Source organism: Papaver somniferum, chromosome 1 (genome assembly GCF_003573695.1).
Source record: "Papaver somniferum cultivar HN1 chromosome 1, ASM357369v1, whole genome shotgun sequence".
Taxonomy (NCBI): domain Eukaryota; kingdom Viridiplantae; phylum Streptophyta; class Magnoliopsida; order Ranunculales; family Papaveraceae; genus Papaver; species Papaver somniferum.
Genome location: NC_039358.1, coordinates 146,054,656 through 146,069,466, shown reverse-complemented (window position 1 = coordinate 146,069,466; position 14,811 = coordinate 146,054,656). Strand labels below are relative to the sequence as shown.

Genomic DNA, 14,811 nt, shown 5'->3' with positions numbered 1-14,811 from the left:
AGACTTAGTCATAAGTAAACTAGAAATCAAGACATATAGTTTTGATCACTAATATTGACAAACATGCTTGAGATAGCAACGCATGCGAGTTCGACCGAGAAATGCTCTAACAATAGATGCCAAACCCTTCACATTTTGTAGGCAGTGTAACAATCCGTTGTTGTAGTGGACCAAAGCCGGCACCATCACCGGTGATCAGGTGTTGGAGATATTGCAGCAGGTGGTGGTCGTAGTGAGTAATGGCAGCCTATAAAACTTGAGGATATGTGGTGCGTAAAGTGAAGTACAGTTTAGAAACCCCGGTGCAATTGCGTAATAGCAAAAGCTCACACTGCGGATCTTTCAACTGTCTAACAGAATTCATTAAGTGGACAATTTTATCGGCTCTGGACAAAACCAAGTCACTGCAGTACTGGTGGTCAATGCTAACAGGTCCTCCAAGAAGCTTGACACCATTGGAAAGTCTGCCTATGCCAGTTGGAAAAACATCTTCCATAAAGCACATCAGATCAGTAGATGGCCAATAAATTATTATTATTATTTTTTTTCTGTGTAGTTTTTCTTTTCCGCATTATATTGTTTTATCTTTATATTAGTTATAATACAAGTAGTACATAATCAATTGTAGTAGATAAGTCCATCTTAATTGTAATCAATTACGAGACTCGTTATTGTAGAATTCATATCTTGAAGGATGGATAACAAGTTTCACACTTGGCAGAAATCAGATTCAATTATTTGGATATGAAGAGATTGATCTTGGATGTTGATTTTTTAAGATCTTCCAAGTACTCTTATATACAATCAGGTTCACGGACTTTGTTGTCTTGACTTTCTGATTGTGAAGAAAAAGAGATATAAAATATATATACATATATTATTCAAGGATCATTAAATTGGTCTATTTGCAATTATATTAGGTTTTGTCCATACATGTTGCCGGAAGAAAAAAAGTTGGTGGTGTACTTAGTACCCTCTCCTTTTCACCTCCTAAAATTAAATTCCTGATGTGTTGCCTGGTCTATCACAAAGTAAACACCATATGTTACATAAAAAGGCTTTGAGCTTTATAACTCTTGTTTTCTCTGTGGTGATGAACCAGAAACACAACATCATATCTTTTTGCACTGCAAGATTGCTCATAGAGGTGTGGTGCATGCTAATACCTACTACTAATTGGTCCTGAGTTTTCCAAAATTCAATAAAAATATAGCTCATTGTTAACACTGTTTCATACTTATCTCAAAAAGGTAAATTAATTTGGAATTTAATGATGACAACTCTGGTATGGATTTTATGGAAAGAGCGTCATTGTAAGATCTTTGAGAAGAATTATGAGTTCAAGGTCGATAAGGATTTGGATATACAGGCAAAAGTTTTAGTTTTATCTTGGGCTACTGCAAAAGGATCAGGGTGCATTTTAGTCTTCATTGAGATTTAATTTATTTGTCTAGCTTCGATGTCACTGCTAAGAAATATAATTTCTTTTTCCATAGATTAGGGATTTTTATTCATAAAGAAGTAGGAGTCCAACTTGTCGCTAGGATACCTTCCAGTTTTCTGAAATGATGTATTCGTTTTTGTAGTAAACAAATATTTTCTCTCCTATTTTAATAGTGTTTTTTTTTTCTTTCTTTTCTTTCTTTTTAACTCTGATAGACACCCTGTAAATTCGATATCTCAAATTATTTTTTCCTTATGGTAAAAAAAATGATACAACTTCATTGTTTATTCATTCCCGGAGGGGTGCTAAAATATAAAATATATGTTGGTTAGCATGAAAACTCTTGTTAGTTGTTATGCAGTATATTATGTCGTGCATTGGTTATTTTTATGAATACACATTCTTAGCTTGTCACTTATTCTATGTAACACATTTTTCAAAACCCTTTTTATACTAGTCATTCTCATGCATAGTACGTTATGTTGTACATTGGTTATTCTCATGTAATGTGTGTTTAATTTTAATGCACTGGTTATATGCGTGCACCTTTAAGTGTACTTTACTGGTTTTATTACAATGTTTCTAATCTTATTATTTTTAAATGAAAAAGATTGATTGCAAATTTGTGCACCAATGTCCAATTCATTTTTTATTAAAATATATTCATGAAATGTACTGTGTACATACATGTACCACTCATCCAAATTGAAAAACATCTCAAAGCAAATAGCACTTCGGAACAATCCATGGATAAATAAGTGGTTCAAAAACTTATGCATCATACATTCTACTCTCCTATTATGTAAAAAATTCACAGAAAATAATGGTGCACGAATTTATCCACTGCATGCACTATTCATCTTAATGAAAACATTTCAAAGTTGACAACAACTCATACAAGCACATAGAGAAAACAATGTATGTGCGGATGTTATTTGTGTACTTACAACATTTCATACAACTATTCATTCCAGAATCAAGTTGGACTTTAGAGTCTAACTTAGTCTCATTTTGACTGAATAACTACACTTTTCCAATAAACATTGTTTTTGAGTCTACTAAAAAATTGCACATTTTAATATTTGATTATGATATATAGTGTGAGATGATATGAGGTATCCTAGGAGTAGGTAACTCATTAAGTTATTTTTCATTAGTTTATTTATTTGAAAAAAAATACAGTTTTTTTGATATTTTTTTATTATTTTCTTACATATTTCTTTTGTTAGAAGAACTTGAGTCTCTTCTAGTTATTATTATGGTCGGCTAGCTTTATCTTGTATGTTCTAGACGAACCCATGAATTGTTCATATATGGGTATTAACATAAAAGTTCGGTTAGTTTTTATGTTTGAGGCGAGCCTAATAGGTTGTTCATCTACGAAGAACAATATAGAGGTTCGATTAGGTTTTATTTTTGTTTTCTCTATTTTTTATGTTCCATCCGAATGCATTGATTTGTTCATATATGAAGAACAACATAGAGTTTCGACTAGGTTTTATTGCTATTTATAAGCATAACTTGAGGTTCATTTAGTTTTTAATATTTATGTTCTATCCAAACCTAATGGATTATTCATACACTATGAATAACGCAGAGGTTCAGTTAGGTTTTATCGAACTTGAGGTTCGACTAGTTTTTATTTTTTACGTATTCTAGCTGAACCTAGTGTGTCATAGACGTTTTTTTTTTTTTTTTTTTTTTTAACATAGTAACAATTTTGTCATTAATAAAAATATAAGGATAAGGGGTTTTTAGTCTTACTACCTAATAACTTTATTTTGTACTTATTAATTAAAACATGAATTTTTTGATAAAACCCAAAACACAGTTCTTTCTGGTCCAATGTAGTTAATCTCCGCGAAATCTCCTCGCCGAAATTGTCGAGGAGATATCGCCGAAATTGTTGGTCTTAGTCCATTACTGAAATGAGTCTCTTAATCTTAGCGAGACAAGATTTTACTGAAAAACTTGACGAGACGACTGAGATTGCCAAGACAAATAACATACAAAAACTTAGTAATAAAAATCAAATTCAACCCCTAAAAAATTCGATCTAATTTTGAAAAGTTTATATTGTTTCTTTATATATATTCTCAAGCTTAACATATGTAAATTGTGCGCTTAACATGTACATTACAGACATAAAGTTCGAAAATAAAGATTTTGAGAATTCATGGAGAATCAGTCTACAATAAAGTTGTCTCAATGTCTCGGTCCTGGTCGTGACAAGACCGAAACCTGAAATTAACTATCTTATTCCGGTCATTCCATCTAGAAGTGCTTTTGTTATTTGCTGACCCGGAGTCTGAATATAACTCGGCTCGAGTCAAATGTCAGAGCGTTAGTTTTTGATTTTGAGTTGGACCTGACTCGTGATCTGACACATACTTAACCCCTGACTGGGACCCATTTGAGTCAGGGAATAAAATCTACTAACTCATGGGACCAAGCTACTGACACACATATATTTGAGTCAGATGAGTCACATCTGAATCAAAAAACAAACATATTGAATCAGATCCTAATGAGTCGGATGATATCAGTCAGTTTTTGAACCCTGATTTTGGGCATACCAAAATCTTTCTAGGCATATTGAATAAAGACAAAAAAGGTTTTGAAATAGCAAAATCAGATAACCCCTTAACCCAAATTTTTTTAATGGCAAATCCGCCCTTTACGTATTAGTGTTAGTAATATTGATTAGTGATTAAATATATTGTTTAGTGATTAAGATAATTTTCAGAATTATAAAGGTTGTTTAGATGATTTTTTGGATCATGGTTCGGCGAAACAGGATAAGGTTCGGCTCACATCTATGAGTCGAATCTACCAATTGATGAACGGTTCGGCTCACTGAATCTGCTTACTGCATGCGCCGAACCTATAATTTTCAATTCCAACCCTTTTGCTAGACACTAGTTCGGCTTATATGAAAGTTTCATAGTAAGCCGAACAACATCCTGTATAGCCCAGAAAAAAAATAATTACTGGTTCGGCTTATATTTATAAAATCGTATGAGCCGAACATCAATTTGTTATTTTTTGGGTTAAAATATTGTTATTGGTTCGGCACATATTGAGAATATCGTAATAGCCGAACCTCGTAAATGTGCTAGGTTCGACACATATTATGATTATCGAATACGCCGAACCCCTATGCATCTCTATCTGTGACTAGGTTCGGCTTGAAATTTCATGAAATTTCATGCTGAACTGTTCATATACACTTACATGAAGCTTTTTTGAAGAACAGTTCGGCTAAAGACGCAACTCAATTTTGAGCCGAACCCAACACTGTAACCGTCATTTAATCGATGAAAAACAGCAAATAGGAGATTGGGTTTGTAAAACTTACTTTCTTATCCTCATTTCCGGAATTGGAGATGCAGTTGGTTTAATTTCTGGTTCAATTGGTGGTTGATTTTCAGTTTCTACACCTTCATCTTCAATTGGTTCTTCTTCTTCAATTGATGGATTAGAAGACAATTTGGTTTGCATAGTCCCTACTTTTCTTTGTACGAATCATTATGTGGTTGAGTTTAACCTACGATCAAATTTTTACGAATCGACAATTAATCACGATGATGAACTTTTTTTTCGCAGGAGGAGGAAGAGTTCGGCTAGAGGAGGAGGCGGAAGAAATGTTAAGGGAAACTGATTTTGATTTTTTAGAAAACTGATTTTAGATTTTTGTATTAAGGGTATATAGGTAATTGAACTACCCATAAGGTACCCCTTATAAGGTCACCCAACATGGGACTATTGTTTTGTATGCCTAGAAAGATTTAGGTATGCCCAAAATCAGGGTTCCAGTTTTTGACGGGTCAAAATCAGAAGACTTAGATGAATCAGGAAAAACAAACAAGGTGTAGGATGACCCATGATGGGTTGGGCCCGCCGAGGATAGTTGAAGTGACTTGGTAGTTGTATGCGCGAGGTGTGTGCGCCCCAGGCCAGGCCCCCAAGTAACCGGATTTTCTTTTTTTTTCCTTCATCCTTCTCGCCGAAACAATTAGAGACACAGAGAGATTCTGCAATGGCAACTCTAACGAGAATTTGCAAGACAGGTCGATCATGGCGAACTATCAACTCCATCAGAACCCGAATTCGTTCTCCACCTCTTGCAAATCGAGGCGTATGCTACGGTACTGCTACCTTAACTTTCTCCGTTGTATATGTACTTTTTTCACCAGTAAAGATCACTGTTTTTGTTGCTTAATTTAGTTCTATGTTGTTTTAAGAAAAAGTAGTGATTACCACTGGACAGCATATTTTTACAAGAAACACAGTATAAATGTTATGATATAAGTTTGATTGCTTTTTTGAATAGTTCTAGATATGCATAAACCCTAACTCGATTAAGACATTATCCCGAAGCACTGTGCAAACATATTGGCCTGAAACTACTCCAAATTTTTAAATAATCAAATCGTAACATAAAGTTGGTGTTTTAGTAAATCAGTTTATCAAATTTCTTGAATTAAGCTGAGTTTTCATTATTGAAAATGTGAAGAAATATGAAAAAAAGAAATGATCTATTGATCCTTAGGCTGTTATGGAATGATGAGTTTGTTCAAGCATTGCCACTTGCCTTACAACCCATGATTATAGGATATCATCCCTTCATTTGGCTAGACCCTGAACCCTGAAATGGGGAGCAAAAGCAAGGCTATCAAATGTAGTTTGTTTAACTAAGTTTTACTTTGGATGACCCACATTTGCAGGGAATTACGAAAGTTTAGCGTGTATCAGTGCCATGGCATCAGAGAAAACGAGAACTGAATCAGTATCAGAATTTCCGGAGTTTTTTTCAATGTTGCCTGTTTTCCTTGCTGGTGGGTTTGGCATGGGAATGCTAAATATATCTCATGCTGATGCAAATGAGGTGGGCTAGTTGTTTTCTTTTATTTTTCTTCTTTAATTAGCTTATTTGGTGTATGTAATTGAGTTGATTTGATGTCGGTCTTAGCTTTCTGCAGGCAGATGTTCAAGCTCCGTCAGCAGAATCTCCTTCTACAGAAACTCCTCCATCCGACTTTGAAAATCTCGAGAAAATCGTTAGGCAGGAACGACTTCGTTTAGAGGACTTGCTCAAAAGTAAAGGAATGCTCCGCGGTTCTTATCCTCCATTCAGTGTTGCTGTTAAGGGTCAGAAGGTGAAGAAATGCACACATTTAATTCCAATTTAATATGACGCACATAGTAGATTTATTTAATCTTTAAGAATTTATCTAATAGGCTCCAGTGCGATATAATCATATCATAGGTCACGGTCAAGTTTCAAATTCCTCCTACATGTGAAGCATCACATCTCATTGTGGACATAGTGTCACATCTCGGATTGACAGCTGAAAAGCATGGCGCTGGCTCAGATATGGTATTGCGTGCTTGGGACAGGTTTGTAAAAGCACCAGAGTTACATGCCCTATTGTACGAAGGCTCTTCTCCCTAGTTGTGGTCGACCTGATTGACTACTAAAGTTTTAAATAGAATATTAAGAGTTGTCACTGTTCCATCTTGTCTGTTGAACTTGTATGAGATAAAGTTACATGCCTATTCTCATTATGCCTTTCTTTTTTTCAGTCCAGCTGCTTGGCAGATGACACTCAACAGCCCAAGAAAGAAGGAAGTTCAAACGGATAAAGAGCTTTTGGGATACAAAGATGACAATGAGGGAGATTTGTGCGTCTTTATATTTCAGTCACTCATCAGCTCTGTAAATGCAGTTAGTTTTCGTACTCTTTTATGCAGTTTAAGATGTTATTTTATTTTGAACTCTGTTTTTTTCTTTATATTTGATTGGTTAGCTTCTTCTTCTGGTATAGTTTTGGACCTTTTTATTTGATTTTAGGAAATTGAGTTCATAAAGAAGGGAAGTTTTAACACGGAGGAGCTTGATGCTTTGGTGTCTGCATTGAAATTAGCTGGTTCAAGGGTAAAAGCCTCAGAAAGAAAACCAAGGGGATATCCAGACAGCCGCGGCAACAGAATAGATTCAGCTGCTGAAAAATCAGTTGCTGCTTTGGAGGCCATGGGTGTTAGAGTTTTTGGTCTTAAAGAATCTCCTGCAATCTCTTCAACTGGTGACATAGCATGGGAGAATATTGCGGGATATGAACAGCAGAAACGGTATGTAGAAACAAGGGCTTCAACATTTGAGGATTGAATGTTTTCCTTACTGGTGACTTCAGAATTCAGATCTACTTCTATGTTTACACATGATATAACGTACTGAAATAATTTGCTCATCTTTCTATTGTTTGCAGTGAAATTGAGGATACAATATTATTGGTCCTGCATAGTCCTGAAGTATATGATGACATTGCTCGTGGCACCAGGTGTAAGTTTGAGTCTAATAGACCTCGAGCAGTGCTTTTTGAAGGGCCACCAGGTTTGTCTCGCACTTCAGTAGTGGCATTTTAAAAGGTAGACATGCTTGACATTGGTCCAGTTATACTGTGGTCAATGGTTTAGCCATTTCGCTGCGCGGGAGATATTTTTATTCTATTCACCTTCAAATGAATAAGAGATAATTTTAAAAAGTTACGTGTTGGCATTTCTCAATAACACTGGGGGTGTTCATGTAATGCTCTTTGGTGAACAATGCTTCACATAATTGTTTCCTCTACTAGCTAACTGATATGGTGCTTTCTTTTTCTATCCTGCTTTACTATTTCTAACTCACTTACCCTAGATTTGTTCTAAGTGTAACTATCTTTTACTGTTTCCATTGCAGGAACAGGGAAGACATCTTGTGCTCGAGTAATTGCTAATCAAGCTGTAAGTTAATGGAAATTCTTCTTCTTCTTCTTCTTCTTCCTATTCTTGTAAATGACCAGCTGAACAGACAGTTGTTAATTGTGCATATGTAGCCCCAAAACCATTATCAGTGTCCTTGGGTGTTGTACTAAACTAAATCTGCATATTGTCCAGCTAAACTGAATCTACAAATCAGTATCATATAGTAGTTCTTCTTCCTCAGTTTTACTGGAAGTATTTTTTCTGATTATTCGCTTCTGCCATACCAGGGTGTCCCCTTGTTATATGTGCCACTTGAAGTTGTGATGTCAAAGTACTACGGGGAAAGTGAACGATTATTGGGGTCAGTGTTCTCACTTGCAAACGAGCTTTCTGACGGGGCAATCATTTTTCTAGATGAGGTAATCAGCTTGAACTATGATTAAGCTCTACAGCCTTAAAATTGATCGGGATTAGCATGTGGTTACAGTTTGGTTGTTTCCGAGTTTCCACTTCTGTTATTTTCTGAGTAGTTTCTTCATCTTAAGGCATGCTTTGGCGATTAAGTTTTTGATATGTTTTCTTTTATCTCACAGGTGGATTCTTTTGCTATTGCTCGTGATGATGGAATGCATGAAGCCACACGTAGGATTTTGTCAGTGTTGTTACGACAGGTACCCACAAATAATTTCTGGAGATATAGTACTGAAGTGGGATTGACTTTGTGTTAGTTTTAAATTTCCCTGGTACCATCAGATGATACTGGGTAAATTCGATTGCAGAGTCAAGATTCTCTTGCAGTTGTTATTGCTAATTCGTTGCCGTCTTTGGAATTGCACATCTGTCCAGATTGTGGCAGGTTGAGAGTGATATTATGGTCAGAGAGAACAACTTGGATGTATGAAGTTAAAGATTTTTATAAGAATGAATATACTTAGATGCCGTAATAAAACCACTGGCATTGTGAAACTATGTTAATCAGCTATTTAGGTCACACATGTTTATACCTTCATGTTGTGCACTATATAATCTAGATTCATAAGCTCTGCCCTCTTCAGCACAATTTTTTCGATTCATGCCTTGGTTGATACAACTTCCATTTTGTGGTTCCAGATTGATGGATTCGAGCAGGAGAAAAGAGTGGTGGTGATTGCTGCAACCAATAGAAAGGAGGACCTTGATCCTGCTCTTATCAGGTTAATGTGTACACTGAATTCTGTGTACAAATCGTATGCTTAGCAATGCTTCGTAGTCTTACAACTATGTTTTTGTTTCTTTTTCTCAGTCGGTTTGACTCAATAATTACGTTTGACCTTCCCGATCAAGGGACCCGTGAGGAAATAAGCGCCCAATATGCGAGGCACTTGAAAAAACCTGAATTGATTGAATTCGCTGCAGCGACTGAAGGGTAAGGGCTTTCAAACTTGTCTCATTTCCTTGTCAAGAATTGGGTTTTGACCAATAATATGCATAATGTGTAAGGATTCAGTTTTTGCACATATATCAGATACCTAATTACATTTTAATAGTTTTATATTCTTTAGTAACTTCAGTTTGCAAGTGTCTTCATTTAAAGGTTAACTTCCCATTTTTCCCTTGTGATATTTTGTTGATTAACGATTTTCGGCATTATTAGGATGTCTGGAAGGGATATTCGGGATGTTTGTCAACAAGCAGAGCGACACTGGGCATCAAAGGTAGTTCCACAATTTAGTCGTTTGGCAATCTGGCCGTTTTTTTTTTATCATATTCTAGCCCTTGGACACTGGGCTGGTAAGAAATAATAAAATCGAACTCACTGATTCTTTTGGCAGATTATTCGAGGTAAAGCATCTAGTACTGCAGAACAAGGGAATGTTAATCTTCCCCCACTTCATGAGTACCTAGATAGTGCTTTGACTCGCCGGAAGGCTCTACTTAGCATTTCTGAGAAGAGAAGACAGAAAAGTGAAGTTCCTACAAATTCTTTTAGAAAGAGTCCAATGGACTTCCTATAATTTTAGACATAAAAAGGCAGCTGGTTGAGGTTCAAGACTCTGACTGACATTGATGGCTATGGATTAGTAAAAGGATTCCAACATAGCAGATTGGGATTTTTGTGAAAGGTTTTCCTTTTATACTCTTGCTTGTAATTGTCCACAGCTCTTGTACATGAAGACCGAGCTAGAAATCGCCGAAATACTTATTTTATTCCTAGCTCATCTTCTGTAAATGTACTCAGTGCTTGATGAATGTGTAAGTCTGACGACTCTACAACATGCTATACCACACGTCTTCTATTCCTCATCGCTTTGCAGATAGGAAGATATTTCATAGCTTCCTCAATTCCATTCCTGTTTTGGTAAAAAATGTCACACGTCTTTAATGTCAAATCTTGTGCTTTCTGCGTATCCTAGTCGTTGTCATCTTGTGTGTTGGTTGCATTTTGAATATCTCAATCTAATCCCTACCTCATCGACCTGAATCCTCCTGTTAAAACCACAGTAAGCTTAAGATAAAAAATTACATTTCCAATCGTTTTCTCGTAGGAGACTTGTGACCAAAGCTTAAAACAACAACAATCATAAACGAGACAACGAAAGGTCCATTGAAATTCCATTATAACGTAGACAGGTCCAAATCGTTAACAGCTATAGCTGGATCACTCCCCAAAATTCATAAAACAGTAGGTCATATGTATCACGAGATCATATTTACTTGGCAGATCCCAATCGTCCTTTAGGTGGGACCATTCTATTATTTTATTTTATTTTATTTTATTTTTCTATTGATATTTCCTAAAGTGGTATGTATATGAAGTGTAACTTAAGGGGAAAAGAAAAGGGAAAGTAAATAAATTAGTACTCCTAAGATAGTGAGAGTTATTATCGAGAGAGAAAAAGACATTAATAGTTTATCGACGAAGAGTCAAATAGTGATGGAGAAAGAAGGTCTAGTAGCTACGTTCTGTGAAATCACATCTGGTTCTAAAGAAGAAGCCCTATTTTTCTTAGAATCCCATAATTGGAATCTTGATTCTGCTGTTTCTACTTTTTTAGAGGAAGACAGTAACCACAATCCAATTCCAAACCTTAATAACCCTAATCTTCAATCTTCATCTCCATCGTCATCACCATCTCCACCACTACCATTACAACAACAACCGCCTCAACTACCCGCGTTTCAATCATCTGTTCCAATGGCTTCTCGACCAGATAAGAAACCCGTAACAAAGCCATCTGGTAATAGACGTGGTGGAATTCGTACTCTTTCTGATTTGAATCGCCCTTCTGGTCCTGATTCCGATAGTGATTCGGATGGACCTCAAGAATATTACACTGGTGGCGAGAAGAGGTATTCGTCTTAATTCTTGTTATGATTTTCTTAATTATTGATTAAGAATCTCAATTGTGTTTGTCTGTAAACCCTAGATTGAATTACGAAAACCATAGATAGTGTTTTTTTCTTTTGTTATTGTACTTCTGTTACTATCTAAAAGCCCTAGAAATAATGATTCTTATGTGATCGGTTAAGAGTGTTTTGGGCGAACTTTAGATTTTTCTCCCCTTCATCTTGTAGCTGAAGATAGAAACCCTAGAGATAATTGGATTAGGAACATATAAGCTGCTGTGTTGGTCTGTTTTGTCGGGTAAATAGTTAAGATTGCCCTGATGATAAGTTCAATTTTCAATGTATTTTGTTGGATACTGCTTAACTGTCTGTAAATTGATGTTTCTTTGTAAGTAATGTATGTATTTCTAACGGTGTATTGTGAAGTCTGTACTACGTTCCTATGATAGATATAATTTGGGGTTTGCTGGTAATGGGAACATGGAATTGCTTGATAAATTTTCTTCTTGTTGTATCTGATATAAATTTACTTTATTGTTTTTTATAGTGGAATGCTTGTTCAAGATCCTACTAGAGGAGGAGGGAGAGGTGGTAATGATGTTGACTCGATATTCGACCAAGCTAGGCAATTGGGAGCCATGGAAGGATCTACTGAACACCTTCAGCCAACTTCTTCTAGCTCAAGGAGTTTTACAGGGACAGGTCGACTACTGTCTGGGGAACCATTAACACCAGCATCCAATCCTACTCCACAGCCGCAAGAAGCTACCAATCATGATATCGTTTTCTATAATAATGGGTTCACAGTGGCTGATGGTCCTTTTAGGAGGTTAGATGACCCTGAAAATGCACCTTTTTTGGAGGTAATATCAACTTAAACTCAACACTTAAAATTTGTTTGATGGCATATGATCTATATGTACTTTACTTTTTCCGTGGTTCCTGTATTTTGAAGTCTGAATCTAGCATTCAGCATCATTATTATCGATTTTTTTTACAAATATGTTAGGTCTATAACTGAATAGTACGTTGGGAGTTGCTTTTTTCATCTGATACTTGAGTGACTGTACCAATTGTAATGGGCACATGAAGACATTGTTAAACTTAAGCATATGATAAGACTGATTTCACTTTCTTGTTCACGTCACATGATTGATGGACCTGACAAGGGTATGATCTGTTTAGACTTCAGTGACTGTACCGATTTACTGTACCGGTTTAACCAGTCGTATATTTCTGCCACACATTTCATTATGGAGCTAGTTTGCTCATGGAAAACAAATATAGGTCAATATGTTTAAACATCTCGTCGGCTCATTGCCAACCTGAAGTTCCAATTTACAAGATTGTAGACTTCACTAATTGCTGTTGCTTGCAACTGGGAGGCCTTTCAGATAGAATTGAAGTGTTAAATCTGGGCCCAAGTAATGGTGATGATCAAGCATTTTGGTAGTTGAATTGAGCTATTGTTCTTCAATTGAGGAAACTATTATATTACTCTAAACTTGCCTATAATAGATAATCCTTGTTAGTGTTGCCCTTCAACTTGAAGTATATCTACTTATGTTTTTGTTTCTCGATACAATGCAGAGCATCAAGAAATCCGAGTGCCCAAAAGAACTCGAACCAGCAGATAGGAGGTCCTCAGTTCATGTTAATCTCATAAGGAGAGAAGGAAATGGCCCTGTATGTCTTAGTTCTACTCTTCAAGGCCGTTATGCTTGTCTTCTTCTTTTTTTGTCTTGGTTCTCCCCTGTTTGATTGCTGTCTTTTGCTTATCAATTTTTTTCCTCTTATTTATGCAGGAAGAGAAAGTGCAGAAAGTTGCATTTCAAGGGGTGGGAAGAACCTTAGGTAGCAGCAGCAATACTGTTGCCTCTGAGCAAACTGCAGCTCCCGTTACCCTCAACACTGCCCCAGTCGCTCCAATAGGCCTAGTTGTAGATGATACGTTGCCATCAACCTCTATTCAACTGAGGCTAGCTGATGGAACACGAATGGTTGCACGCTTCAATTATCGTCACACTGTCGGTGATATTCGTGCATTTATTGATGCATCCAGGCCAGGGGGAGCAAGAACTTATCAGCTGCAGTCAATGGGGTTCCCTCCTAAGCCACTTTTGGATGTGAAGCAAACAATAGAAGAGGCAGGCCTTGCCAACTCAGTTCTGATTCAAAAACCTTAGATCAGGTAGACCAGGGATGAGGTTACCCACTCTACTGTTTTATCTACCTTGGATCAGATAGATCAAATAGATATTATCTTTGTCGGAACCCAAACTGTTTTATATTTGTTTGAACAAGAACAAGATCTATTGTGATGGTCTCATTCCCATCATGGCATATATGTATGTCAGCGAACGTGAACACTTTATTATCATTTGCTTAGTTTCTCATATATATATTATGCACCGATATTAATCATTTAGTTCTTTATCCTTTAAAATTTGGATAACTCATCGTTTTTTTCATTTAGCTCATTGACCCAAACAGGCATATGTATTCTTCATTTTCTATATATGGATTGAGCATGTATCATGATAAGGTGGTGATCACTTCTACTCTAGGGATGTGATAATTTCCACATTAATAAATCATAGTCTTTTGGATAGTTTTTAGGGTTTGCCATTACCTTCCAAATAATACAACTCAAAGAGGTGTGGTCGGTCTTGTCATGAATAATTTTGACACCAACACAAGGACTTGTGAAAGTAGTGGTCATCAGTTCATCCAACAATAGCAAATGCATAATGCACTGAGAAGATAAGGGGGATTTTTCTTCTCATCAGATCCACGCTAATTTGTTTGTTGGGTTCATTGTCTTCGTTCTCATGATAAGTTAACCATTCTCTAAACATATTTATGACCCTGTGGACCTTTCATCATTTAGTCTGCATTACGTACAAATCAAAAAGCAAAACGAGGTAGGTATCTCCTGGAGCTTATAGTTGTCAATCCTTTAGCATGAGACTAATGTGTCCGCAACCATGGAGGACCTCAAATTTGTCTATGGGCATCGGATGATATTTTTATAAGAAGAACCACATGGTAAGGAATTAACCTTTTTCTAATTTGGGTCAGGGGGTGAGCCAAACTCAGGAAATTCCACCCCTTCTCCTCGTCGTAAACTTTTCCTTTCTATGCAATATGCTAAGCTAAATAAAGAGCAAGAGTATGCAGGTAACTGTATAGGTGCTCAAGGTATGACTTTTGATGTGGAAGTGGATGAGGACTATGGGGCTGAGCATTTTGAATGTAAAGCATTGGAGTTGGCTATAGACTGGATGGATGAGCTG

The 14,811-nt window shown here is 36.4% G+C and overlaps 2 protein-coding genes across 3 annotated transcripts; both read left to right on the top strand.

Annotated features, from left to right (window-relative positions):
- The first annotated feature begins 5,412 nt into the window (after nt 1-5,412).
- LOC113303603 (ATPase family AAA domain-containing protein 1-B-like) lies at nt 5,413-10,469 on the top strand. Of its 2 annotated transcripts, XM_026552649.1 has the most exons (14): nt 5,413-5,592; nt 6,172-6,332; nt 6,427-6,603; nt 6,714-6,844; nt 7,031-7,172; nt 7,299-7,576; nt 7,714-7,838; nt 8,184-8,227; nt 8,476-8,607; nt 8,782-8,859; nt 9,299-9,381; nt 9,471-9,593; nt 9,822-9,882; nt 10,000-10,469. In XM_026552649.1, the coding sequence occupies exons 1-14, from the start codon at nt 5,484-5,486 to the stop codon at nt 10,180-10,182; spliced, it is 1,827 nt and encodes a 608-aa protein (XP_026408434.1). In that variant the 5' UTR covers nt 5,413-5,483; the 3' UTR covers nt 10,183-10,469. The 2 variants fall into 2 exon arrangements, with proteins under 2 accessions (XP_026408434.1, XP_026408438.1); XM_026552653.1 differs by lacking the exon at nt 5,413-5,592 and having other exon boundaries at nt 6,190-6,332; nt 6,417-6,603.
- A 566-nt stretch (nt 10,470-11,035) lies between these two features.
- On the top strand, nt 11,036-13,943 carry LOC113303593 (plant UBX domain-containing protein 4-like). Its single transcript, XM_026552641.1, has 4 exons — nt 11,036-11,518; nt 12,063-12,378; nt 13,106-13,201; nt 13,321-13,943. Exons 1-4 carry the CDS (start codon nt 11,103-11,105, stop codon nt 13,699-13,701), a joined length of 1,209 nt encoding a protein of 402 aa, XP_026408426.1. The 5' UTR covers nt 11,036-11,102; the 3' UTR covers nt 13,702-13,943.
- The last annotated feature ends 868 nt before the right edge of the window (nt 13,944-14,811 follow it).

Bases quoted from the DNA above. Each gene is read 5' to 3' on its own strand.
- LOC113303593 (XM_026552641.1), top strand. From the start codon at position 11,103: ATGGAGAAAGAAGGTCTAGTAGCTACGTTCTGTGAAATCACATCTGGT. The intron at 11,519-12,062 runs GTATTCGTCTTA...TGTTTTTTATAG, and splicing joins TACACTGGTGGCGAGAAGAG to TGGAATGCTTGTTCAAGATC. The intron at 12,379-13,105 runs GTAATATCAACT...GATACAATGCAG, and splicing joins AAAATGCACCTTTTTTGGAG to AGCATCAAGAAATCCGAGTG.
- LOC113303603 (XM_026552649.1), top strand. From the start codon at position 5,484: ATGGCAACTCTAACGAGAATTTGCAAGACAGGTCGATCATGGCGAACT. The intron at 6,333-6,426 runs GTGGGCTAGTTG...AGCTTTCTGCAG, and splicing joins CTCATGCTGATGCAAATGAG to GCAGATGTTCAAGCTCCGTC. The intron at 9,883-9,999 runs GTAGTTCCACAA...TTCTTTTGGCAG, and splicing joins AGCGACACTGGGCATCAAAG to ATTATTCGAGGTAAAGCATC.